Source organism: Oryzias latipes, chromosome 17, assembly GCF_002234675.1.
Source record: "Oryzias latipes chromosome 17, ASM223467v1".
Classification (NCBI taxonomy): Eukaryota; Metazoa; Chordata; class Actinopteri; order Beloniformes; family Adrianichthyidae; genus Oryzias; species Oryzias latipes.
In genome coordinates this window covers 14074870-14101859 of record NC_019875.2, presented here as the reverse complement: position 1 = coordinate 14101859, position 26990 = coordinate 14074870, and the positions used below count along the sequence as shown (strand labels likewise).

The following is a 26990-nucleotide window of genomic DNA, read 5'->3' as shown; positions in this document are numbered from 1 at the left end:
ACATTGGACTGGAATGATGGACTGTTCAGTTCTTGCTGCATCACATGTGTGTTGTCTGCTGTGATGTACTTGGTTGTTTTGAGGTTATAAAAAAATAACCATACAGAGTCTCAATCCAAATGATATTTTCCAATATTGATATGTTTGAATTTATATCATTTTTGAAAAGATTTTATAATGTTGTCGATTTGATTAACAACTTACCTTTGACAGATCAATGTCGTTGGATCGTAGAAATAGAATTAAGTCACTGAATTGTTACACCCCTATTACTCACTTTTTGGCAATGGTAAAAAAGGAAATTTTAGATTTTTTGTTGTTGTTTATTGCTAATATTATATAATAATAATAATAATAATAATAAAGTGAAAATAGGTTTTTATTGGTTAAGAAAAGGTTTGGAAGAAACCTAAGATTTAAGGGGGGCAGAGTACTAAATTATGAAATAATAATAGCAGTAATAAAATAAATAAGCAGTAATAAATAATAAATCAAGTTCGTTTTTAAACACATGTTTTAAAACATATCATAAGTATATTTTTCATTATATAATTAATTTGGGTCTGAACATAGAAAAAAAAAGGTCACGGGACAGCCCAAACGGCCTGTGATTGGCTGAGCGTGCCCCGTGAGTGTTTTGGTAAACATAATGAGCTGCGTGCGTGCGCGCGCATAGCGGTTGTAATGGAGGATCTCGAGAAACTATCTCGAGTCTTAGCTAGCAGGCAGCCTTTTCCCCGTTATTTGCCATCCGGTAGTTTTGATTGATCGTAGATTGTTTGTATCGCAGGCCACGGACTCCGGTTCGATCGAGAGCAAGTGGTGAGTAGCTTCGTGTTGACGCAGCAGAGAATCGAAACTCATGAACTCGCAATGCTAACCCCGAGAGGTTGTACGATAACCAGGAAGATCCGCGCTGACGCTAGTTATGTTACAGTTTGGGTACAGTCTATTTCCTGGTATGTATTAGTTTCGTTGAAAACGGTTGACTCTGTTAACACGAGGAATACTGTAGGAGGACGTGCGTTTTATTTTATTTTATTTTATTTGTGTGCCTGTACGGTAAGAATGCTAATCCTTGTTCACTACGAGCTGAACGGGATTTACTTAGCATGAGTGTACCGGAGTCTGCTCTAGAGTGTAGACGTATCCCACCACAGTCAGTGCAAGTGTTAAGCCGTATTGAACCGATTTTTTTCAGTAGCATTTCTCAGAATTGTGTAATGTTTCGACAGAGTCGACTCAAACCGCCTGCATTTGATTTTATTGTCGTGTAGAACGAGAGCTGCTAATGGGAGCAAAACCTCTAGCGATGCTAACTGGTTAGCTAACATTCTGCTCCGCAGAGAGTCTGGTTTCAGAATGAACTATGTATCTTTAGCAAATTGCCACCAGTCGTTTAGTCAATTTGGGGTTAGCATATAAAATAAGTACACGTGAGGGCAGATTTTAAAGAGACCGGGATTAACCAATCAGGGACGTTCACTTATTGCCGGTTGTTTGTAAACCGGAAATTACATCATAGAAGTACACCTGAGCGCAAAGCATTTTTTTGGCCTTTCTCTTCAATTCCCCAAATCTTGCCCTCGCCAATAATCTTATTAATGGTCTTATTGCAAAAATAAAAAGGTCGTTTTATTTGACAAATTAGCTAGTAAATTAACTTTTCATGGGACCTTTCTAGCTAACAAGTTAGCCAGCAAGCAGACTAAGTTGGTAGCTTCTTCTGTCACTAACTCGGAGCTAAGTGTTTATTTTTCTTTCTGTGATCATCTTTTTTATGCCAATTAATTCTTGTTTGGTGGAATTCATTTTATTGACGAACATTTATTGATACCTTCTGATCTCTGTAGCAGGGATTGTGTGCACGGGGTAGAAGGAGCTTAAACCAAAATTGAACAAAAACTGTTTAGTTCTGGCAGTGAAGACACTGTTTCTTGTTAGTTTGCATGTTTCTTGTAAATAAACAGCCTTTCCACATTTTAGTTGTTAGGCTGACGGTCTGGACTTTGTTTCTGGTCTGTGGTTTTCAGGGTGTTGCGGTTGTTTGCACCACTGAGAAGAAAGCGAAAACGATTCTCCACTTTGCTCCGTGCACAAATCATAAGTCCAAAAGTCTTGGGATTCTTTTAGATGTGCTGCTTTAGTTGCAGTGTTGTCGGTCACAGGTGTCTTTCACTCGTGACTTCATGTTAACGCCACTGACGCCAATGACAACTGGACTGAGCAAGTGTGACATCACCCATAGAAAATGACTTGCTTCTGGCTCCAACCAAACAAAGTCAATTCAGTCGCCATTTTTTCGCGACACCGTCTTCTCATTGGTCAGTTTATAACTTAAATAACTTAAACTACAGAAACAAATATCAGGAAAAAATAGAATTAGCAAAAACACGTAAAAAAAAAGGTCACTGAGCAAGAATAGTGATTCTGACAAATATAATAACTAAGCAATAGCTGTTTGTTTCTCAATAGAAGTCCATAGGATTTTGGCTTCTTGGAGCCAACAGGTACTTCCTATATTAAATATTCTTTCTCATATAGAGTCAATGCTTAAAACATGTCTGAATGCTTTCACAAGCTGTTGCTTTTCACCTTTCGGTGTATCCCTTCTGGGGTGGCCACAGTCAATCACCTTGAACTGATTGGCACAGGTGGTTTGGCAGAGATTTTTTTACACTGCTACAGGGGGACCCAGACTTGAGCCCCCTCCTGGCTGCATAGTTTAGCAGAAGTGCGAAGGGTCTTGCCTAAGGGCCCACACTGGATGAAGCTCATTGCCCCCGCCACCTCCCCACCCCCCCTGGGAAACGAACCTTTCACAAGAAAACTTCAATATTGTTATTCATACTTTAATAACTGCTGATCATTAGTTCTTTGAGGTTTTGGTGGATTGGCAACATTTGTCTCTAAATGATATTCTTAAGTCAGTAAAAGTAAGGCTGTGTTTAAAAGGAAATTGTATCAATAGAAATTGTTCTTTACTTTCAAGAAGCAATGATAATTCATTAAATTGGCAAATTAGTTTTATTTAATTAGTGTCGATTTTTAAAATTTAGGTCTTAAAAAAGACCTTTATTAAATGTTTTGTGCAAAAAAGGATTGAATACATTTAATTTGTTTGTGAAAGTGCTGGAAATTTTTATTTATTAATCGTTTTTGGAAAAAGAGTCACAACTGAATTGAATCAAATTGTTACCTTTTGAAGCTAAATTTAAGAGGATTTAACAATCTGGGGGTAATAATTAACTCTCAGGACCCATTTTATGTTTTGGTTCGTAAAAATGTACAAAAAAATCTTTATATATATTTTTTTACCTTTCAAAAAGTGCCCCAGAACCTTTTTTTAAACGCCAACCAAGGTTAAAGAAGGAGCTATAAATTATTACCATTTTCAGTTATTTTACGATTTTAGTTTGATGTTGTGCATACATCTACATTTCTTCCACTCTATAAGCATATCATAGCTCACAATATTCCTTTAATGTGCAGGAACTCCCACTCAGCTTAAGAATGGCGTCCGACGTGGTTTCTCCAAACCATGGTTCCAAGGGCATCATGACTTTTTACCCCACTGCTGAGGAGTTCAAGAACTTCAACCGTTACATTGCCTATATAGAGTCCAAGGGAGCTCACAAAGCAGGATTGGCCAAAGTAAGTATGAGGATCTCCTTTAGTATTTTATTTTTAAGGGAATTGAATTTCTTCCAGAAATGAAGCACAAATAAAATCAATCTTATTGAAGAAATAATCATTAAATTAAACCTTTTTTTCCAAATTTAGACCAAGTTGTTTCCATTTGCTACTTAAACTTCCATAAACTGCTTTCATACATAACGTTTCCTAAAAAAAAATATCTTTGCCTTCCAACAAGATTGTTCCACCCAAGGAGTGGAGGCCTCGCAGGTCGTATGACGACATTGACGATCTGGTGATCCCAGCACCAATCCAGCAGGTGGTGACAGGCCAATCGGGTCTTTTCACCCAATACAACATACAGAAGAGGTCCATGACCGTTCGAGAGTTTCGAAAAATCGCCAACAGTGACAAGTGAGACAGAAATCGGGACATTTAAGACAGTTTTGCTTTTTATATATGTATTTATTTATGGAAACGTGGCGTTAACCGATGTCCTCCACAGGTTTTGCAGTCCTCGTTACGATGACTTTGACGAACTGGAAAGAAAATACTGGAAGAATGTTACATTCAACCCTCCCATATACGGAGCGGATGTGAATGGATCGCTATATGATCCTGTGAGTTGACCGCCCATGGCGTCGTTCCTGTGACAACCTTTGGTTTGCCGTTTCCAACCTTTTTGTCAATCTTTCTTTCTATTCTGTTACAGAATATCAAAGAATGGAATATTTGCCATTTGGGCACCATCTTGGATACTGTAGAACATGAGAGCGGCATCACCATTGAGGGTGTCAATACCCCCTATTTGTATTTTGGGATGTGGAAGACCACTTTTGCATGGCACACTGAGGACATGGACCTTTACAGCATCAATTACTTGCATTTTGGAGAGCCAAAGTCATGGTAAGGATATTAATACAAAGCTCGGGTTCTGCCTCATGCTTTGCAGTGGGGCAAAAAAGTATTTAGTCACCCTCCAATTGTGCAAATTCTTCCAACTTAAAAAGATAAGAGAACTAAAACCTCTTAAACTCCTTTGAAGTCCTCTGGAATTAATGAAAAAAAAAAAATCAAATCTTGTATTTAACCCCTTTATGCCTACATTTATTTCCAATTATATAAAAAAATCAGTGTTGCCATATTAAGTGGAGTAAATGGTTTGTTGTGAATTTGATTTGAAATAGTTTATTTTAAGCAATCAAAAAAAAAATGCACAAAACATTACAATCAGCAGTTATTCATTCATACAAAGATGTATCAAACTTAGGATAATTAGACAATAAATCAAAGACTGCTTGAAAGGGAGTGAAAGGAAGCCAACTTTTATAATCCCACTCTGTTATACTGTAACCATTTTCATTACATGATCTGTCATTATCCGGTTCCTAGCTTCTATCAGACAGAATTAAGAATCCTGAAGTATCATAATTCACACGACCAAGATGAATTACTTATTATGGAAAAATAGAAACAACTATTTTAGAAATCAACATAGCAAATGCAGATCAGTTATCTAAATTAGAAACAGAGAAGGGGTTAAACCAAGTTTAACCAAGTAAGAGAGGTTCATTTTTTTGTATCCCCTGTCATTTAATGGGTTCCGATGAGAACTATATCCCGAAAGACCACAAAACTAGCAAATATGTTGTAATTAACTAGCAGTTAATCCGCTTCTCTGATAGGTTTTTGTCAAGAAACAACTTTTTTCTCAGGATGTTTTTTGGGCAAAAGCTGCGTGTTATTTCTGGAATGTCTCGCCACATTTGAGACTTTGCTAATTCTTCATTACATATGAATCATACTGGTAAAGTTGTAATAAGCAAACAAATCTGCCCATTAAACATACTGTTTTCTCAAAATTCTCCGTCGTTGTCCTACCTGGGTCAGAACATTGTTGGGTTTACACGCCGGCGGGAGTCATGGCGGTGACGCAGGTCGATAGTAACATAGAAAATGCCTACATTTAGATTTTTTTTAAACCTAATACTCAACCCGTTATTTATTTATTTTTAAGAGCCTTTCCTGTTTACTGCTTGCTGGCCGTATTCGTCAGCACAGCGGAGCCGCTCCAGGGATGAGCAGCTCGCCTGGTTCCGACCCGCTCCTGGTTCAGACCTGCTCACAAAAATACAACAGCTGGTCAACAGACGACCTGGAGAGGTTCTCCATGAAGAGGCTTTTATTCACTTCTCATTCAACCTCATTCAACATGTACTGTCATTTTAGAAGAATTTCCATCCCAAAACAGACTCTGGTCCACGTTCACACCCGCAGACACGCCCCCGCCGCGCGTTCGTGCTGCTTTCTCGCACATCCCGACGGTGTTAAAGGCCCCACGACAATCTTAAATTAATAGTTACTTTACAAAGCCATAGAGATGAAAGAGCCGCAGGTTGCCGACTCCTGGTATAGACAAATCAATTGAAAGTGTTTTGCATTTCTGTCATCTGTCTTGGCCTCAGAAGTTATCCTAAAGAAAACTAACAGATATATCGTTGCTGAACTCGCTTTTCTCTTGACTTTTGCAGGTATTGTGTTTCTCCAGAACACGGCAAAAGATTAGAACGCCTGGCTAAAGGTAAAGAACAGAAGACTATGTCAACAGATGGATATTTTGATGATTTTAGAATGAATGTTCTGATTTGTTTTTGTTTTTTACTCCATTGGAGTTTGATTGCATTCACGCACCTTACGGTGTTTTCATCTGTGATCTCAGGTTTTTTCCCCGGTAGCTCCCAGAACTGTGAGGCCTTCTTACGGCATAAGATGACTCTCATCTCCCCTTCAATACTAAAGAAATATGGAATACCATTTGAGAAGGTAAAAGAAATGTTTTTTTGTTTTTTTTTAAGTGAACTGTGGGGCTTTTATGGAGGCATTTGTAATTCTGGTGCTGCTCCTTCAGATTACCCAGGAGGCCGGGGAGTTCATGATCACCTTCCCGTATGCCTATCACGCTGGCTTCAACCATGGCTTCAACTGTGCCGAGTCCACCAACTTCGCCACAGAGAGATGGATTGAGTACGGCAAGCAGGCGGTGTTGGTGAGGAGCAACTGTGAAAAGAAAAAGTTTGATTATTCAGAAGAATCTCCGTCTGATTTAAAAGCCTCTCATCCGTCAGTGCTCCTGCCGTAAGGACATGGTGAAGATCTCCATGGACGTGTTTGTTAAGAAGTTCCAGCCAGATCGCTATGAGCAGTGGCTGGCAGGGCGAGATGTGACTTCGATCGACCACTCGCAGCCCACGCCGGAGGCACAGGAGTTTCTGGGCGAGTCTTTTTGTGACGTCAGTCAAAGCCGCAGCTGTAGCTCCAGCAACAGATATGGGGAGGACGGAGAGAAGCGAAGGTATGTCCTCAGAGGGTGCCCTGGTATTCAGATTATTTTATTTTTTGGAGTAAATTGTTCTTTACTGGGTCAGGACGCAGACTGACTTCTGACTCCATCTTTGTTAGATATCAAATCTTGTTTATCAGGTCAGGAAGCCCCTCACTCCTCATTTCAGCTCCTGCCTTTCTGGTTGAAACATGGACGGATGCTGCAGCTGCAGATGTTTTAGTTTCACTTCTTTACTTTATTTATTTTTAGGAAGATCGCATACAGCCTGCTGTTCTTATCTTTTCAGTTCTCTAGATCAATTAAACCAGCAGAAACCACACCGAAATAACCAGAAGTTATTTTGTTTTGTTGATGAATCGCATTTGTTATGAGGTGATTGGAGTTTGCCTCTGATAACGTGAAGTTGGCTTTTGTGGCTTCAATGTCTGTAAATGTCAGGTTGTCTTATTTTTAATAGGACAGCCTCCTTATGCTTTTGGAACGTTTTTCTCAGCACTCACAGGATCGAGACGAAGCGACACCGGGTGTGTCTGGAGGTGCCCAGTGAGGTTGCTCTGAAGGATGAAGATGATCCTGAGCAGTATGGAAAGCGGCCACGGCTCAGCCTCATACCCCCCCGACCTGCCATTCACGACGGCAAGAAGAATAAAGGTGTGGCATGCGCTCTGCCGTGTTCCTGGTTTCCTGGTAGCCACTTTGGATTGTGAGCCTCTGAGATTCAATAGAAATGTTATTTGTCATTTGCTTTTTCAGGCCCGCCAAAGTTGGTCGTCACGCCGACCAAGCTCACTTTAATGGATCCGTTTCACAGAACCTTAACGCAGAGTACCTGTGAGGGCTGCTGTGCTCCCCATTACTCCAAGACCCGCGCGCCCACAATATTGGGCCAGTCAAACTCCAGAAACGGACATTTGGCGGTTTCAGTGGCTCCAACTAGGACAACCGGCGCCGCCCCAGCCGTCCGGAAAATGGGCGTGGCCAGCTTGCTCTTTCACAGGACACTAAGTCCAAAAGACACGCTTCAAGTGCACAGCTACACTTTGGAGGGCCAGCGACGGCCTCCCACGCAGCTGCAGGTCCACAGCTACGCCAGGGAGCACCAGCCGCGCCACTTCCAGCATAAAGCCTGCACACAAGCACAGGTCCAGCAAGTATCTGCAGCCCCCAGCGCTGAGGCGATGGAGGCGCAGCCAGAAGCCACCAGGATGCCGGCAGCCGCAGCTCAACATGAATCGGAGACACCGAGTCCTTTGGTGCAGAAATGGAGCGAAGCAGCTGAAGAGGACATACCTGCAGCTGAGCTCCCATGCAAACCTGAACCCCCAACCACGCAGACACAACTTACTAAAATACCCGTCTGCAAAGCTTACAATCAGCAGGTCAGTGGTTTTGATGACTCACTTTCAAAAACAGTAATGAGGCTTTGAAGATCACTGGAATTCCAAAACCCAGTCTCCAGCAGACCTAGTTTGCTAAAAAGGATTCATTTGATCTCACCTTGTCTCAAAGAGCTTGCACCGACACAAAAAGGCCCCTTTATTTTTTTTGTTTTTGCACAAGCAAGAAGTTTTGGTCAAACTGAACGAGAAACATTGACTGTATAGAAGAACTGGACCGAGCGAGGGTGACATCAGCAGACACAAAAAGGCTTCCCGAAGTATGTCAAACGTTCAACCACATACTTTGATTAAGGCCTCTGAGTGGCCAGTTTATAACTTGAATTACTTTAAAAAAATTATTTAAAAAAAGTCTTGCAGGAACTTGTTAAAATAAGGTATTATAGCAAAAATGGTTATTCTGACAAATAGAATGACTGATAATAACTGTTTATTTCTTAGTAGAAGATTATTGGAGTTTGGCTTCTTGGAGCCGGGGGGGGGTTGCTTAGTCCAGTTCTCATAAACAGTCAATGGTCAGAAAACAATTGTGCGACACTTGTTAGAATCAGGCCAATGTTGGAGAAACAGGCCTGTCATCAGCAGCAAGTGAATTACAGCAGAAATCTCTGTCTTGGCTCCAACACACCTGAGTCAGAGGCTTCACAACAGGTGAAACACAACCAACAGATTCCTGTTTGCAATTTCTCAAAACATTCATTGATTCATTTAGATTTTTGTTACTGTCTTAGAAAAAACTAGTCAATAATGTTTGCAAGTTATACAGAACGTTTAAATGCAAAGTTTTTTTTACAAAATAAAAGCATCACAAAACAGAATTCAAAAAAAAAATCTGATCATAATCCCACCCATTTGGTCATTTTTAAAAACATAAGTACACATAGCACAAAAAGGGAATGTTGCAAATGGGAAAGTATTCACATTTTGTTAGAAAATACAAAATATTATATAATTATGAGCAGTAAAGAAAGACTGTAGACATTGTTAAAGACAGGTAATGGGACAAAAATGTATAAAAAATAGATAAATAACAAAACAAGCACCTTCCAAATAAAATACTATCTACTGGCTCTATAAGAAAGTAAATACATAATATTGAATTAAACGAAAAATTGAATATGCAACAATTAAATAAGTAATTCACTATTTAATTTGAGTACAAAAATATTGTTAAAATTGAATGAACTAATTGAGACATACAATGGATTTAGATGTAAATAATCTGAATTACATCAAAGTTAAAAAAGGTATATCTGCTGTTTGCACGTGTGCCGTGGGGATGTGGGAAATGTGCACATGAATGCAGCGCAAGAACAGTCAAGTACATCATGTATTCATGTGCGCATGGAGTATGACTGTCCCAGAATGCACTTAACTATAGAAATGTGGACATATCTGCGTGTTAGATGGAACTGGTTGACGTTTTCATGCTGTACTGTACTCCTACTTCTCCAGCAGGTGTCAGAGGAACAGACTTACTGCAAGTCCATGGCAAAGAAGCAGCAGGAGGGGACTCTGCTCTGTAAGCTGCCGCGGCACCATCCTCTGTTCAGAGAGGACATCGATGAAGGTCTGTACGACTATAGCTCACCTGTTGGTTCATCACGATGTTCTTTATTGGTCCAGCAAACTCTTAGATTTCTTGAAGATCACTAGAAAAGTACTGTATTTATCACTGTCAGTCAACCAAAAAAGAAAAAAGGTCACAGTTGCGCTAAATTCGGTTATCGTCTCTCAGAAGTGGATGTGGATCTAGTGGCTGAACCAGAAGAGAAGGAGGAGTGGGCCAAGCCTCTCGTTCAGCTGTGGCAAAGCCGACTATTTAATCCCCAGGCAGAAAAGGAGTACAACAAACAAGTCGGTCTGCAGGCTCCGTACTGTTCCATCTGCCTGCTGTTTCACACATACCATCAGGTAAGACCCAACACCCCCTCTACACAGTTATTATTCCAACATTTTACTTTCAAATTGATAAGTAAAAAATAAAAATCTCCCCAAACCGGCAGTTCAGAAACCCTGACACAAGGGGGCTCCCTTGTTCTACCATGAATTTTCATTTTAAAGAACAGTATTATTGTTAACTATTAATATGATGCAGCAACAGAACTCAATAAGGAAGAGAGTAAAACATTTCTATGCTTTGTAGTTTGAAATCTATATGGAGTTCATGCTGGGGGTTGCACTTTTTAAAAAGTTTTTTAACTCATTTCTGTTGTGTTCTCTCCTTAAAGCTGGAGTCCCGCCAAAACTACGTTCACTCCGGCCATGGCAACTCATGTCTCTGTTAACCCTTGTGCTATCTTAGATGACCCCACCCTTACAATGACGTGTCCTCCCTACCATGACAAAGGAGGATAAAGGTGGAAAGATTTCATGTAATCCATGGACACCAGTGAAGATCACAAATCATTGCAGAAAAAAGGTTCACAGCACTGTTTAGTGGGTCTAGATGACCCAACTCCCAATGTTTAAGTGCCTACGATAGCACAAGGGTTAATCGACACATATTTGCGACTTTCAGGGTTCTGCATTCAAAACTCTTGCGTTCACGTGTAGCCACACCCATTTTTACGACCATTTATGGGCTGTACGCAGCTGTTTGGTGTGTACACAAAACTAGTGTACACTAGTTGAACTTTGACCAATCAGGAACTTGGATTTCAATCGTTTCAATCGTCTGTAAATAGTTCATGAAGGAGAAATTAGTCATCTGGGTTTGTGCCCGACTGCAATTATGACACCGAATCTTTCATATAATGGAATAAAGCTGTTAAAGGAACAGCCTGGATTAAGATTTGCACCGCCTTAACCTTTCACACCAAATCTCTTCCACCTGCAGGTACATGCGCTAGTATGAGGTAGCGATAGTCCAGTGTGAACACCATAGGCAGAATGTGCTAAAAGCACGTAGCATAACAGGCCGCATGTTGATGTCTTCTCATGCTGTGATTGTATAATCTTTTAAAATCATGATTGTACATATTTAAAAAAAACAGAAAAGTTAACATTGTTTAATTTTTTAAATTTATTTTACATTTGGGTCGAAGCTGAATCTGATGGCTGTATTTTTAATGTTTCAAGCCCTAAATGAGTTAAATGGAACTTAATCGTCTTGAATGTTGCTTCTCCAAAGTCGGAGTCCGGTAACGGTGCGGTCCTTGTGAAGCGGTCAAGGGGGCGTCAGTGGTCCAAGCCGCTTATTCCTGAGATGTGCTTCAACACCCATTCCAACAAATGCAGCGATGGCGGGCAGGGACAGCTGTCCAACCCCAACGTAGAGGAGGATGGAACCAGCCGGCTGGTCAGCTGTGCTCAGTGCTGCGTCCGCGTGCACACAAGTAAGTGGAAAGACTGTAAAAGGGAGGGGAGCATCTCAAACTATAGACCAAAAACCCCCCAGTAATTTGGATTACAGTAAACCCTTGTTTTTCGCGGGGGTTACTTTCCAAAAAGAACCCGTGATAGGCAAAATCCATGAAGTAGAAACCTTTTTTTTTTTTTTATAATTATTATAAAATTAAATACTCTATTATACATTGAAAAGAAAGAGCAAACCATTTTACAGGCTCAAGCTTTGTTTCACAAATAAAAGTACTTTATAAAATGTTTTTTTCAACAAATAACTTCTGTACTGTACTGTCAAATAATAATTTTAATCATCAATGTGAACAGAAGGCTTCAAATTGCGGAGATTAGCCCCGCCCACCGCGACCCAAGTAATTGGATTCAACAGGAGAAAATTCGAAATTATTATGAAAAAAATACAAAGTAAAATGGTAAATGGCGTATACATATATAGCGCCTTTCTTCCTACAAGGACAAAGCGCTTTACAGTCACTGACCCAGTCACACACACATTCACTCACACATTCACACACTGGTGGTCGGACAAATAGTGACCCAGGTGTATTTCACTGCTCTTCAGACTGAGCCGCTGCATCGACTCCGTTCTGCAGTGTTTTCTTCTTTTGAAGCCCGCGGTGCAGCTGTGTTTGTTCAGGAGAAGAACATAGTGATTGGCAGTTGTTGTCGCTCTTTTTCTGTGGGTTCTAGAGAAACCCGAAATTGCAAGAGAATTTGAACGTACGTGTTGTAAATTTGGCAAGCTGATTTACGTACGTGTACATATTAAACTGCACCGTTACTGACGCACAGGTAGAGAAGAAGTTGAGTGACTTTTTAGCCAATCAGAATGCAGAACACAATGCAACGATGTAAATCCGTGAAGTAGCGAAACTGTGAAAAGTAAACCGCGTTAAAGTGAGGGATCACTATATTTCTGTTTTGTTTACTTTCTAAAGAAGTTTACTGGATTCTGTCCACCACATCCGTCTTTTACTCTCTCTTGTTTACTCACGTGTCTTAAATACATTCGCTTTTCACCTTTTCAAAGCGGCTGCTCCAATTGCTAGATTAATAACCCCAAGATAACAAAGGTAACAAAAACAAGCTTCTTTAGGAGGTTTCTTCAGCGATGTTAGCATCCTGTTGTTAGCCTCCACTTTAACATTTAAGGCTAAAACATCAAATTTTAAGGAGTCCCACACAAGTTTAAACCAGCTGCAAATATTTCACAGAGAGCGAAGATTCAATAAAATAAAGGTCTAGATTTGTGGAAGTTGTTTTCGATTTGTGTGAACTTGTAAAAGGGCCTTAAGAATTTTCCTACAGCAAGGCTAAATTTGGGATCCATCTGTGAGAAACTTTAGCACCAACAATACTTCTGTGTGAATAAATCAAGATTTATTTAAAAACAAAATATAATTTTTTTTCTTTTTCTGAAAGATAACCTGAGCTTGAATTGAATTCTGAGTTTTGTAATGTTCATTTATGAGAAAGGGGAAAAAAACTGTAAGGTTTCTTTTATTGAATATCTATAAATCATTGACAACTCATCAAATCTTCATCATCTGTAAAACATCTGCAAACATTTAATACTGAAACTGAATTTCATGGACGGGCATTTTAATTTGAAAAATCTTTTTTTTTTTTTTTAGAAACCGGAAGTTAAAAAGTTGAAAGGTGAACTTTGGCCTCGGTCCTTAAAAACACCCGTCTGTGGCCTTGAAAAGGTTGGAGACCACTGAGCTAGGGACATGGCAAAGTCCCCATAAGTGCTCAAAAGAAAGTTAGTTTAAAAAATTCACTGCAATAGGAAATCCGCAATTAGAATGAAACAAAAAAAAAATCACAAGGAACTTTCTGAAAACACAAGACAACACTGCCAAAAAGCACATTCAGTTCATCTTTTGGCGCATACATTTTTATGTTTGTCTAAACAGGATGTTGTCTCAATCAATGTTGACCACGCTTTAATAAAAAAATTCGATGGGGTTAAACGGCGCTGTTAGCCGGACAGGAGATGTGACGTGGGTTTGTGTCTCCATTTAGGTTGCTATGGTGTATCTGCTGATGAAGAGGACTTGGATGATTGGCGCTGTGCTCGCTGTGAGGCCAACGCCCTCACTGAGGTCAGTTCAGGACACTATCAGCGGCCTGCTTCACGTCATTATTGCAGCCAATGAACTCACATGTTTGGTGGCAGAGCTGCTCTAATGATAATAGAAGCTGATTTGCTCAAATGCAGTTCTTTCTCATGTAATAAAGATTATTCGGTATAATAATGAGCACAGGAGTGACTCATTTACAGATCAGGTAACAGCTGTTTATTTTGACTTTATCAGTCATGTTTACTGGGTTCCTTAATGAAACTGTGACTTCCTGGTTTTTCTACAAGTCATTTTACTCACATGTTTAGCTGACTGTGACTGGTCTGAAAGGCGTTTGTTTGCTCTTGTTTGAGTTTTAAAAATGATGCAGAAGTGACGCTTTTTCAGAGATGAATTCTTCTTTTTTCTTAGACTTTAGTTTTCAGATAAGTCCTGGAAATTTTGGAGCTGGTGGCGAGTGTGTTTGACTCCGGCACAGGTGTTGTCAGAAAAGAAAATTAGTGAAAATAATGTTTGACAACCGAGGATGCGCAGTTTGAAAATAGTCTGAATTGAATTGACTGTATCTGGGAACTGGACCGAGGGAGTGTGACGTCACTCACAGAAAAAGACTAACTTGCAGCTCCAACCAAATGAAGTCAATTCATTTTTTGGCGGCATGTTGGAGCCAGACGATGTCAGTTAAGTCTTGATTCGTGTAAAACGGTATGCGTCGTCATTTCTATAGCAACCACTTTCAGGAGTGAGCTTGTTGGGATTTAGTCCACACCCCTACCACTTGAAAAGCTACACAAGGGGTTTCTAACGCTCAACGTGGGGCCAGCAGACACCCCAGACATGTGATTAGTCAGTTTATAACTCGAATAACATGCAATAGAGAGAAAGTATAATTTAAAAAAAGGATTAACAGAAACATGTTAAAATAAGGTATCAGAGCAAGATTGGTTATTCTAACAAATAGAAGGACTGATTAATAGCTGTTTATATCTCTATAGACGTTTATTGGATTTTGGCTTCTTGGAACCGGTGGGTTCTTCCTAATTAGAACGTGTCAGTCCAGTTTTCTTACACAGTCAGTGGTTTTAGGTCAAAGAAGGGATGTGGAACAAACTCTAAAGATGAAAAAAAAAGCTGTTAAAAATCTGGGATTGTTTTCTAAATCCAACCCTGGAGAGGCTCCTGAAGTACAATTGGTGACTATTACTAATCCACATTGTCCATGAGTCTGCATTATTTCACTTTGGTTGACAAATTGCATACAGAGGCCGCCTAGATTATACTCACTGTGTACATGTGGAAAAAGGTTTCAAAAGGATTGTGTCAAAAATCTTTCCTTTTTTCTGCCATCTTCCATGGATTTGGTTTTGAATAGTACAGTTTGTGAGGACCACATTATCAGGACGCGCATCAAGAGTTACATCAATGACGATTGTTTTGGGTTCAGAGAATTCTGAACAAAGAAAAGAACGTTTTGTTGAGTTGAGTGTCCTCGTAAAGAATAAAGCAATAATGTCAGTAATATGATTAATACATTGTTATAAAGTTAACATGAGAGTCAAAAGGAAATGGCTACTTTTGAAACCAGCCTCCAGTGGTCACTCGAGGTACTGCAATTTCTTTATAAGTTAGATTGTACATCCATCAGAACGTGGAACCTTTGGTTGTTTGGCTATACGTTTAACTCCGATTTACACAAAATATTGAAAAGGTTCTTGAAAAAAGTGATCAGTGAGAACTTTTTTAATGCACATAGAATAAACGAGTACAAAGGTTGTAGAGGAAAACCCAACCCCCACTCTGGCTCTTCCTTTTGAACACTCTCTTCCTTTATTTTGGTTTACTTTAGAATTTCATTTTCTTTTCTTTTATGGTTTTTACAGTGTATATAAAAAAGATTCCCCTTTGACCACAAGGAAGTGGAGTTCCTCTTTACCTCAAATAACCTTCACTCTGTCGAAGGCTTTCTACTTGTTCTGCTTCCTGTCCGTTTGTTCTTCTTTCATTTAGAAATAATATTTCTGCATATCATTTGGCATCCTAAATATTATTATTTTGGAAAATCTCTCACAAAGTCTAACGGTCTATATGCCTGTCAGCGTTTTTTAAATCGCTCGCTTCGCACAGCCATTGGAGTGGAATCTCCCCTGTGGCTGCAGAATGGGACGTCTGCTGGTGCCATCACCAGCAACTGGAATTTGACGACCTTTAGTGCAAATTGGGTAATTAAGATGGCGTTAATCGAACGAGCGCAAAGACAACTTAAAGAATGTATTCAGGAACTGAGTGAGCGAACCTTACAACTGGCCAAGCGCAATTCTAACCGAGGAATACCGCGTTTTACAGCTGGTGTCTTTATTAGGTGTCTTTATTTTGCAAATTTCGGCCAATCAGATCAAACAGAAAGGTTACCGGCCACAAGATGCAAAAACATCCCCATAACACTGCGCGCAAACCCAGGAGCGTTGCTCAGTTCACAACCGTACCCTTGTAAAATACGGGGTCACTCGGTCAGAATTGCGCTTGCGCAGTTGTGAGGTTCGCTCACTCAGTTCCTGTATACACTCGCTCAGTTGTCTTTGCGCTCGTTCGATTAATGGCAGCCATGTAACGCCATTAATATAGCCTGAATTTACTGCAGCAACAAGAGTATTTGATCACGGAACGACTCTGTCCATCAAAATGTCTTTTTAAGTCAAAGGACATACAGTACCTACAGACAGTAGCGGTTTTAGGCACAGGCCTCACGGGCAATTACCCGCAGCACAAATTGATAGGGGGCGGCAGGTCAGTGCATGGAAACAAAACAACAAAATCTGCGCCGCTATTGTTTTTCTATTATCTGTAATATCACAGAGTTTGGAACGGCCTGAAACCAACGAATTGGCGCTGCCTGCAGCTGCACGCGCTCGTTGTTTAGTGAAAGTTTAAACAAAAAAAGAGCGTCACATTTTCAAGTCAGGATGACCTTCAATTATTTTTGTTCTGTAGGACTGCTGCCTGTGTTCTCTGAGAGGCGGAGCTCTGCAGAGGGCGAACAACGACAAGTAAGTGTTTGCAGCAAAGGAAGTGAAGGCCTCTTCGGGTTCCTGGAGTTTCTTTTTTCGTTTTTATAAAGAAGGACACAAATTTTTTTTATAGTGGGGCTGCAGTTAACATGAGAACGCTCATTTTTGACATAAATGCATTTCAATTCTTGAAATTGATTCTGTGGAGTCCCATATTCATGTGGGTTTGCTGAACTTCCTGTGGTTCAACAAGGAGGAAGTGTGAGGAAAGTAGGTTTCACTTGAAGTTGGTCAGGTTTTCCCCTCTTACGTATATGGTGGGTTTCTAAAAGTTAAGCTCTCTTATGCAATCAGCCACTTTTGCTCACAGGACGAATATATTTCTAAAAGTGGCATTGATACAAAGGTTAAGAATAGAACATCCTGAATCTGGGTGGGGCTAAAAGGGCTAAACATTTACAGCTGAGCATTTGGCGGAATACATTTTGATAAAGTTCTCACTTTTAATTCAATTCAGTCCATTTATAAAAAAAAAACATATATACAAACATCAAACCGATTCCAAGAAATCGGTTTGTTTTAAGCTAAATAATTCAACAAAAAATCAATAGAAGCATGGCACTCTGACCATTCTGCACTTTCCCTGAATCCTCCCCGTGTTTGCCTTTCCCACAGGTGGGTTCATGTGCTGTGTGCCATCACCGTGCTGGAAGCTCGCTTTGTCAACATCACCCGGCGAACCCCCATCGACCTCTCTGCCATCCCGCTGCCCCGCTTCAGGCTGGTAAGACTGTGCGGTTCTGGCACTTTGCTGAGCTAGAATGGTCATGTGGTCATCCTTGCTATGCTACAAACACGCCGCCCTGGGCCACTTAGATGAAAAGTCTGTGTAAACGCATGTTTTCCAGCTTCAACATTGAAAACTCGCGTTCACGTGAATCCACGCAAATTTTTACGGTCTATGCTCTTGGGCTCTATGTAGTTAAACCAGGTGGAACTTTGACCAATCAGGGACTAGGAGTCGGTTGTGACATGGTTTCTCGGTTCACCTCTCTCAGTCTTGCGTTTTTGCCAATTTATTTTGTTTGTGTGCAATGATGCATACTTATTTTTTTTTTTTTTTTTTTTTTTTTTGCGTATTGTGTTTCTCGTCCTGAATGGCTGCTGTCCTTCTCCAGTGGCGTGTGTCCTGGACATGACGGGTTCAGCCTCCCACGTTGACAGAAATCTTCAATCCTCATCAGATCTTTGTTTTGTAATCTGTAATACTTGACTTCTATTTCTACAAAGGTTTGAACTTTAAGAGTTTAAACAAGAGAAAAAAGTGGGACAAAGTTCATGTCTGCCTGAGAAAAGTGGATAAAAAGTGTGGTGAGGGGCTTTACACCCTAAATAATTGATCTATAATTGAAAAAATTAAGTTTACTATTTGGTGGTTTTCATCCATCGCAGGTTCTTTTTAGAACACTGTGAAGGAAACTTCTTGCAGTCTTCAGCCGTTTTCATTTCTTTAATTTTTCTCTCCAAATATATATTTTTCTCTCCAAAGAGACAGGAAGTGCTGTCAAATCCTGTGATAACACTCTTTCTTCCTTAAATCTGGGCCCTCCTCTTTTTCCTTTCTCCATTTTTTCCCCCCTTTAAAACCCTTTTGACCCCTGATTGGCGCCTCTCCACAGAAGTGCGCATACTGCAGGAAGCGGATGAGGAGGGAGGTGAAGGGCTGCTGCGTCCAGTGCTCCCACGGCCGATGCTCCACAGCCTTCCACCCTACCTGCGCTCAGGCGGCCGGCGTCCTCATGCACCCGGACGACTGGCCCTTCGTCGTCTTCATCACCTGTCACCGACACAGAGCGCCCGTCATGCCCGAGGTACACCCCCCGCCACCCCAGACATTTCACATCGAAGTAACAAGCGAAGACTTCCATGTGATCACCTGGATTTCAGCTTTGAATCGAGTCTTCCTGTTAAATAATCAGAGCATGGCTTGATCTGCAGCCATATTCCTGAATAAGGCAATGCCATGTGACTAGCTTAGCCTGAAAACGTTCAAGCCCCACATAAACCTTATTAAAGATGAGGAACGTGCCAAATGTACTTAGAATATACTTGAATTCTGACGCCTTATTTCCATGACCAACAAACTCTTTAGAGTCATCTGAAAAGCTGGTTAGAGAATTTTCAACTCAACATTATACTAAATAAATGACACAATATTTATTTCACTACATAGCCACAACTCTCTTGTGTTTTTTTTTGTTTTTTTTATTAAACTTCGGGTGCCATCAAACACTGAAAAAAATAGTGACAGTACTGGTAGTAATATGTAATGAAATATCACTAAAGTATGAATATTTTCTGCTCTGTAGTACATCCTCTATCCATTAGAGGCAGTAGAAGGGATTTTCCTGCTCATTTCAAAAGTCTCAAAAACACTTTTGGCGAAAAGTTTAGCTAATTTTCACAACTTTATGGTGAGAATAGTCACTTTTTGAAATGACTGCTTGCAGTATTGACCCAAAGCAAAATTTGTTTATAATTAATTCTTTAGAATAGGGTCATGGAAGTAAGGAAACAGCGGTTGTAAACTTTGCTCCTGATCTCTTCCTCCCACATTTTTGATGGGCTGCAGTCCAAACAGTCCGATCTCAGAGAGAATGGTGTAAACCGCTGTTATCTGGTTTTGTGGCCCTCGTAGAGATTAGTCCTTTTGTTCCTATTTCTTGACAGCTGTGTTTTGTGAGCCCAGACTGCTCCTGGATTTAGTTCAGATTTGGTGGACATGTGAGCCTGTAGCACCAGTTTCACCACTTAACAGTTGAGGAACACATGTGCTGAGCCGGCGCAGCCACATGTCAATGACATCAGAGCAGCTGCACATATGCTGAAGGCCTCGCCGTCATAGTCAAGTCTGTGCATGCTCCTGCACGTGTGCAGAAGCACAGTCCCCCCCTCCCCCCAATGCTGTTATCTCCCCAGAGGCCTGCTCTGTGGATTTGATAAAGTTTGAAAAATACTCTCTGTTTCCCTCAGCGTGACAAAACCTCCTTGAAGGAGGTCACCGCGGGCCAGAAGGTGATCTGCAAGCACAAAAACGGCCGCTACTACCACAGCGACGTGGTGGAGCTGACGACGGCCACCTTCTACGAGGTGGTGTTCGACGACGGCTCGTACAGCAACAACCTGTTCCCCGAGGACATCGAGGTCATTAGGGCTGCCGCGCGGCGCCCCACTTGCGACTTATCCTTGTAAAATGATAACGGAAGGAGCTCCGGTTTTTCACCACAGCTGAGGTCTCTGTTTGCCCACAGAACCGCGACTGCATCCGCCTCGGCCCACCTCATAAGGGCGAGGCCGTCCAGGTGCGCTGGACCGACGGACTCATCTACGGAGCCAAGTTCGTCGCGTCACACTCCATCCCCATGTACCTGGTAACGCCCCTCCTCCCCACTCGCCTCTTTTAGCAGGAGTCTGCAGACGTCAGTGTGAGATTCAACACTGACTGTTTTCCCTCAGGTGGAGTTTGAGGACGGATCCCAAATCACAGTGAAGAGAGAAGACATCTACAGTCTAGACGAGAATTTACCCAAAAGAGTCAAGTCCCGCATGGTGAGCATTCTCCTTTGATCAAACCAAACGATAAAACCACGCAGCCGTTTTTTGTTTGGTTTTTTTTTTTGATGGGGGGAAAATGTGAGCTGAAGCCCGGCCTCTCTTATCTTTAAAAACTACAAGCATAAAACAATAAAACATGAAACTGAAAACATGCAGAGACTGTTAAACGGTTAGAAAACTGCTCAGACATGTTCCTGCTGTGGTGTGATGGGAGTGGTTTGTATGAAAAGAGTTTCTGATGGATGGTTTATGGCCTCTAGGTTTGAATGTTCTTCACATATATGTCTGGAAAACATATAGAACTTGGGTTATTTTCTTCATAAACTTAATTGTAAAAATGTAATGTAGATTAGCAATTCTTTGATTTATCTTTTTCGAAAATTAGCTTTTCAAAGTAAAACAAAATTTTCACTTTGACTATTGCAAAACTGTTGGGCCTAAAAATGGAGAAAAGGGATGAGATTAGTCATTAAAAAAAGATCGAATGACTAATCTACCGGTGCGGTGCTCTCTCTTGACAAGGTGACTTGAAGCCTATAGTTATCTGGTCAGTTTTTTATCTTTTTGTTTCATTTTTATTTTTAATGTAGTTCCCTTTTTTTACCTTGATGTTGAGACATGAAACTCAACATAGATAACTGAGAAATGCCATCAACGTCCCTTAACAACATCAGCATGAAAACATAGAAAGCAAAGGCCTTCGTCACAGCAGCCCCTACAGGTGGATACGGGCTCTCTGCAGGTGTTAAATGGGCTGACCTGTACGGGGCTCGCACAGGGTTTTTAAGATCCTAGGCCGCTCAGTGAGCCCATACAGAGACAATGTTCGTTGACGTCTTTTTCTACGAGCCTGCTGCAGACGGCGGGTCGTAGCGAGCACTTATACAACACATAATGGTAAGTATGGGTGAAGTAGATGAGACACAGGCGTGTCATGCAGATTCTTTTTCCTTTTTTAAACCCCTCCCCCCCGAACCAGACACCCCATTTGTGCTGTTCACCCCTAAGGCGTCGCTTGTGTGCCGCCTGACTTTTAAAAATGAGGACATTAGACAATCGGAGTGTGGTTTATGTACACATCTTACAGGTGCTTAGAGACTTACTTAGGTGCGTCTCACCTGTACACCGCGGGCGCACGCAGCCTTTGGGCGTCCGTCAGTAAGGAGCCAGTACGGGCACCTTATTGACAACTAGAGTTTGGCATAAGGGCATCGTATGACACCATCACCCATTCATCAGGATGTGTAACTTTCATTATCTTTGCAAATACTTCACGATACACTTCCCTCCACTAAAATCTAAAAAGATAAAAATTAAACCTACACCCCCTTGGAGAACTGAGGAAATGAAACAATTGAAGAGACGTTGTAGATCTGCCGAAAGACTTTGGAGAAAACACAAACTTGAAATAAACTATCAACTATACCAGAACCAACTAAAACTATATAGTCAAACAGTAAAACAGACCAGAAATTCCTACTTTGCAAACATCATTTCTGAAAATAAAAATAACCCGAGTCCTCTTCACCACAATTGAATCTTTAATCAACTCTAATGTGAATAAAAACACAATGCCAGCCTCCGCCTCATTGTGTGAGGACTTTGCAGACCACTTCAGGAGCAAGATCCATTCTGTCAGACCTAACATCGTAAATGAATAGAAAAAAATTTCTTTGGGAAATGATGGCTTGATCTTACCTGAGGAAGCACTGGACAGTTTTGACCTGGTTGAAGCTGCAACACTTGGTTGAGTTTTCTCCCAAGTTAATCCAACGACCTGTTTTTTAGATCCCATCCCTACATCACTTTTTATATCATTTTACGGGTCTTTTGAGAGTGAGATTTAAAATATTGTGAACTCCTCAACAGACAGGTATTTTTCCTGATGCCTTTAAAACGGCAGTGGTGAAACCGTTACTCAAGAAAACTAATTTAGACCCTTCAGTTTTTAATAACTACAGACCTGTGTCCAACTTGCCATTTTTAAGTAAGGTTTTAGAAAAACTTGTTTTTATTCAGCTGAATGAGTTTCTCTTACAAAACAACATTTTTGAGATAAACCAGTCTGGCTTTAGAACGAACCACAGTACAGAGACAGCCTTGTTGAAAATCATTAATGATGTCAGGTGTGCCTTGGATTCAGGTCAGATCTCAGTACTAGTTCTGTTAGATCTAAGTGCAGCTTTTGATACTGTTGATCACCTGATCCTTGTAAACAGACTTAAAAGTCTTGGCCTTTCAGGGACTGTTCTCAAGTGGTTCGAATCTTATCTCATGGAGAGAAGCTTTATGGTAAGCTTTTCTGGGGTCCATGAAATAAATTGTGGTGTGCCTCAAGGTTCCATCCTTGGCCCCTTGCTTTTTAACATTTACATGCTTCCTCTGAGGAATGTCATCAGAAGCCACAACATCAGCTTTCATAGCTATGCTGATGATACCCAGCTACACATAGGTATGTCTCCTGATGACACGAGACCAATAGAAACACTTTTTAACTGTATTTTAGATGTGAACTTATGGATGGCAAATAATTTACTGAAGCTCAACAAAGGAAAAACTGAAATTTTAGTTATCGGTCCTGAAGCTTAGAGAGAGAAAACAGTTTCTGGAGTTAAAAGAACTTTCATTAAGCCATTCAGAAACAGTCAGAAACCTGGGTGTTATCTTCGACTCTAAGCTGACTTTTATCCCACATATTAAACAGGTGGTTAAAACTGGTTTTTATCATCTTAGAAATCTGGTTAGGTCTGCCCACTACTCTCTCTTGCTAATATGGAGATGCTAATGCATGCTTTTATCATGAGTAAAATAGATTACTGTAACGCCCTGCTTGCTGGTCTTCCAAAAACCAACATTAGGAACCTTCAGCTTCTCCAAAATTCTGCTGCTTGAGTTCTCACCAAGACCAGGAGGCGGGCTCACATCACCCCAATTTTAAAATCCCTGCATTGGCTCCCCAGATGCTCCAGGATTGATTTTAAGTTTCTTTAACAGTTTTTAAATGTCTAAACGGTCTTGCGCCATCTTATTCATCCAATCTTTTAGTAAGGTATGAACCCTCGCAGACCCTGAGATCCTCTGGTACTGGTCTGTTAACCATTCCAACTGTAAAAACCAAAACCTACGGAGAAGCCTCTTTTCAACACTATGGCCCCTGTTTATGGAACAGTCTGCCAGAGGACCTGAGAGCCGCAGAGAGCATTGCAGTTTTTAAGAAAAGGCTAAAGACCCATCTTTTTAACCTGGCTTTGAGCTAATGTTTACTACCACTATTTATTTATTTGTTTTATTTACTTACACTAGATTTTAATGTGTTATTTTAATTTACCTTATTTCAGTGTTTCATTGTTTGTTGCTTTTATCAATAAGTTTTATTTTTTCATTCTCTTTTTCATTTTTTATTTATTTTCCGGTGCTTCCTCAGTTGGGACCTCTCCCTCTGGGTCGGCTGCTGTTCAGCCACTGCGGCTCTAGATGGGAACCTGCATCACTTCTTAGCTGTGGTGGAGCGGTCCCCGCCTGTGATGCTGCATTTGGCTGGTTATGCAGCTGTTCACAGAGAGGGAGGTTCCAATTATTAGCGTTTCCAACATCCTGTTTTCGTGCTCAGCCTATTTCTTATTACTCATCGTCTTTCCCCATTAGTTAGGGGGTGGGAGATGTGAAAGAACTGGGGGGTTGTGTAGGTACGGGGAGGGGGGCCCTGTTTTTATTTTTATGTATTTATTTTTGTGCTTGTTTATTTAAATTTCATGCTTGTTTTTATATTATTTTGTTTTGTTTTAATGTGTAAAGCACTTTGTGTTATATATTTTTATATGAAAAGTGCTTTATAAATAAAGTTTGATTGATTGATGACAATGGTACATCCCATTTTCATGGCATCCCTTGAGGTGGCAGTGCAAAACTCACGCTACGTTCACACTGGGCATTGGATGCACATTCAGGAAAGTGCTGATGGGGCGTTTTTGAACACACATTTAGGCGTTAATGGCGTTCACTCTGGACAAGCAGTACTGTTTACCATCACATGTCCTCCACCTACAGAGAGCCCAAAAACTTACTTAAAAACGTGTGAACACAAGAGTTTTGAACACGGAGGCCTCAAACTCCTGTACATGAGCCTCCACAGGGGGGGGTCAACACCCCGTACGGGTGCAAAAGGTACTACATGCTGATATTTGTATTACGGGTACAATTAGTAATACATTTGTTCAGTTTGTGAACTGATCCGAAAATAGTTGTCTGTTGTTGTAACTTGTTGATGTGTGGAGTACTGTGTGACCTCGCTTAATGCACATAAACATGTTGGAGATTTAGAACCTCTGAGGTTATCCCTTCAAAATAAAAGCCTGTTTTTGAGTGGAAAGCTGAAACACCTGGCACAACTGGTTTCTAAAGTGTACAGGTTGAACTCTCCTTTTTCTGAACGCCTGAGGTGTTGCTCTGGCAAAGCGTGAACTCTGTTGTGTTTTGTCTTCAGTCGGTGGCGTCGGACATGCGCTTTGAGCTCTTCAACCAGAAGGAGGTCAAGCAGAACGCCAAGAGGCAGCGGGTCATCAACTCCAAATACAGAGAGGACTACATCGAGCCTGTCGTCTACAGAGCCATCATGGAATAAAAAAAAAAACCTCAAGTCATCCCCATCCGCCAACTCCTCCAGCAGCTCCAAAGAGCTCCAGGGCTTGTTTTCTGCAGACTCCTCGGGAAGCAGCTCCTGTTCTTCCAGGGCCTCTCAGGCTGCTCATTTGAAAAACGACGGCTGGGATTCATCATGACTCCTGCGTGAAACACTTTGATAGAACTCCATCATGCTCTCTCCCCTTTAGTTCATCAATTACCAATTCTCAGGAAGAAGCCATCAAGCTAAAGAAGCTAAAGTTTGGATGGAAAATGTTGTTGGTTTCCTCATCAACTGACTTTTCTTCTAAGTTATTCATTTGGATGGAGCTTTGCTTGCAATTGTATTTGTTCAACCTCTCCGTTTCTTTATCAGTCAGTGAGATCGTCCCCCTGAGCTTTAAACAGCTGAGAAGTTATAGGATCGGAAGGCTCAGCCTTACAGTACCAAGGGCCAATAATGCCTCTGTTCTCTATGTAAATATTAACTTATGCAAAGCTGTTTTTGCCACGCCCTTTCCTTCACCCTGTAGAAACCCTCAGAAATCTTTATATTTATTAAATGGAAAAGTTCCCGTTTGGATGGAAAGCGAGTTGAGGATGTCTCTTTCAGCAGAAGCACTTATTGTTTGATAGACACGTCTTTTTGCAGCTTTATGTTGTGTGTTCAGGTCCGACTTCCATTCCCCTCCTGGTAGGGCGAGGTTGCTTGCATCTGTGTAGGATAAGGTGAGCCGACACCGTTTTCAGCTTTCATATTTTTGTGACTACTGTTCTCGTCTCTGGATATTTTTTTTTTAGCCCACGGCTTTAAAACTGTCCACTCTTTGTAAAGTGAGTAAAGTTTCAGCTAAGAAAAAAAAAATGAATCGGTTCGTGTAATTCATGTTCTGGAACAACATAGGCAGCAACTTGATGAGCAAAGTTTTAAAAACACTTCCAAAAAAAAAAAAATTGTTTTCAAAATGGCAGCTTTTCTGTTGGTTTTTATCTCCATAGCAACTATTTAATCTTTGGAGGTGACGAACAGGTCTATGTAATTTTTAGAATTGTCAAAAGTAAAATTTTGAATTTCCTTGGCAGCAAAGGTTTTTTTGTTCATCACACCAACATTTTTTATATAGTCATATTATAAGTTATAATGTTTCATTCAGCTTGAGCCAATGATTCTGACATAACATTTTCACATTATTCCAGTAAAAAATGTACAGGCAACAGGGGAATGCAACTTTTATGAGCACGCCACGCTAATGCTGTTCAAAATCTACAACTTGTAGTTCCAAAATTTTTCTTTAAGTAGCTTCCCAAAATGCTCAAGGAGGTAAAAAGTGATAGATTGAAATCCCAAGGAGGAGCAAAAAAATTTTGAAGGAAAAAAAGGTAAAAAAAAAAAAATTTCGTTCAAGATGACAGCCTCTTCCCCAGGTCAAAGGTCAACAAAACTTTGGACTGGTTGTAAACTTAACCTGGTGGCATGTGTGCCATTTTAAGATTGGCCAAACAAAAGTTTTTTTCCCCCACGTTTTTTGAACTGTTTTTTTTTTTTTTCGTTTGGTTGTTTTTTTTGTGGGGGGGGGGAGGGTGGTCAATTTATTTTTAGTATGTGGTGGGGTCAAACTCATGCAATAAGAAGGCAGAATTGTGAAGGAAAAAAATGTTTAATTTCAAGATTAAATTTAGTCCTAGAAAAACAAGATATCCCTTTTTGTTTTAAGGAAAATATTACCAAGACAAATTTATTCCATTGGCAGATTTTTTCACTTTTAACAAGCCCAAACATCTTGTGTTTTTTATTTTTAAACTTGTTTTAAGAAGGACCTTTTTCCAGTTTAGAGTAGCGGTGTTGGAAGAACTCGATTCTGCAAAATATCGTGATAGTTCTTTTGGCGATACTTCTATCGATTCAAAATGCTGTCAGAGCGAT

At 40.6% G+C, this 26990-nt stretch overlaps 1 protein-coding gene across 2 annotated transcripts; it reads left to right on the top strand.

The window, feature by feature from the left end:
* Positions 1–650: 650 nt before the first annotated feature.
* Positions 651–26037, top strand: LOC101162552 (lysine-specific demethylase 4A-like). Of its 2 annotated transcripts, none has more exons than XM_011486387.3 (22): positions 651–822; positions 3493–3654; positions 3875–4050; positions 4142–4256; positions 4349–4542; positions 6168–6217; positions 6356–6459; positions 6545–6682; positions 6762–6988; positions 7473–7630; positions 7733–8358; positions 9835–9946; positions 10115–10290; positions 11510–11714; positions 13768–13847; positions 16815–16870; positions 17507–17615; positions 18511–18702; positions 19865–20035; positions 20143–20262; positions 20348–20440; positions 24930–26037. In XM_011486387.3, exons 2-22 carry the CDS (start codon positions 3514–3516, stop codon positions 25065–25067), a joined length of 3381 nt encoding a protein of 1126 aa, XP_011484689.1. In that variant the 5' UTR covers positions 651–822; positions 3493–3513; the 3' UTR covers positions 25068–26037. The 2 variants fall into 2 exon arrangements, with proteins under 2 accessions (XP_011484689.1, XP_011484687.1); XM_011486385.3 differs by having other exon boundaries at positions 9832–9946.
* The last annotated feature ends 953 nt before the right edge of the window (positions 26038–26990 follow it).

Excerpts from the sequence above, each read along its gene's own strand:
- LOC101162552 (XM_011486385.3), top strand. The coding sequence starts at position 3,514 with ATGGCGTCCGACGTGGTTTCTCCAAACCATGGTTCCAAGGGCATCATG. Across the intron at positions 6,683-6,761 it reads ACGGCAAGCAGGCGGTGTTG|TGCTCCTGCCGTAAGGACAT; the intron begins GTGAGGAGCAAC and ends CTCATCCGTCAG. Across the intron at positions 20,441-24,929 it reads AAAGAGTCAAGTCCCGCATG|TCGGTGGCGTCGGACATGCG; the intron begins GTGAGCATTCTC and ends TTTTGTCTTCAG.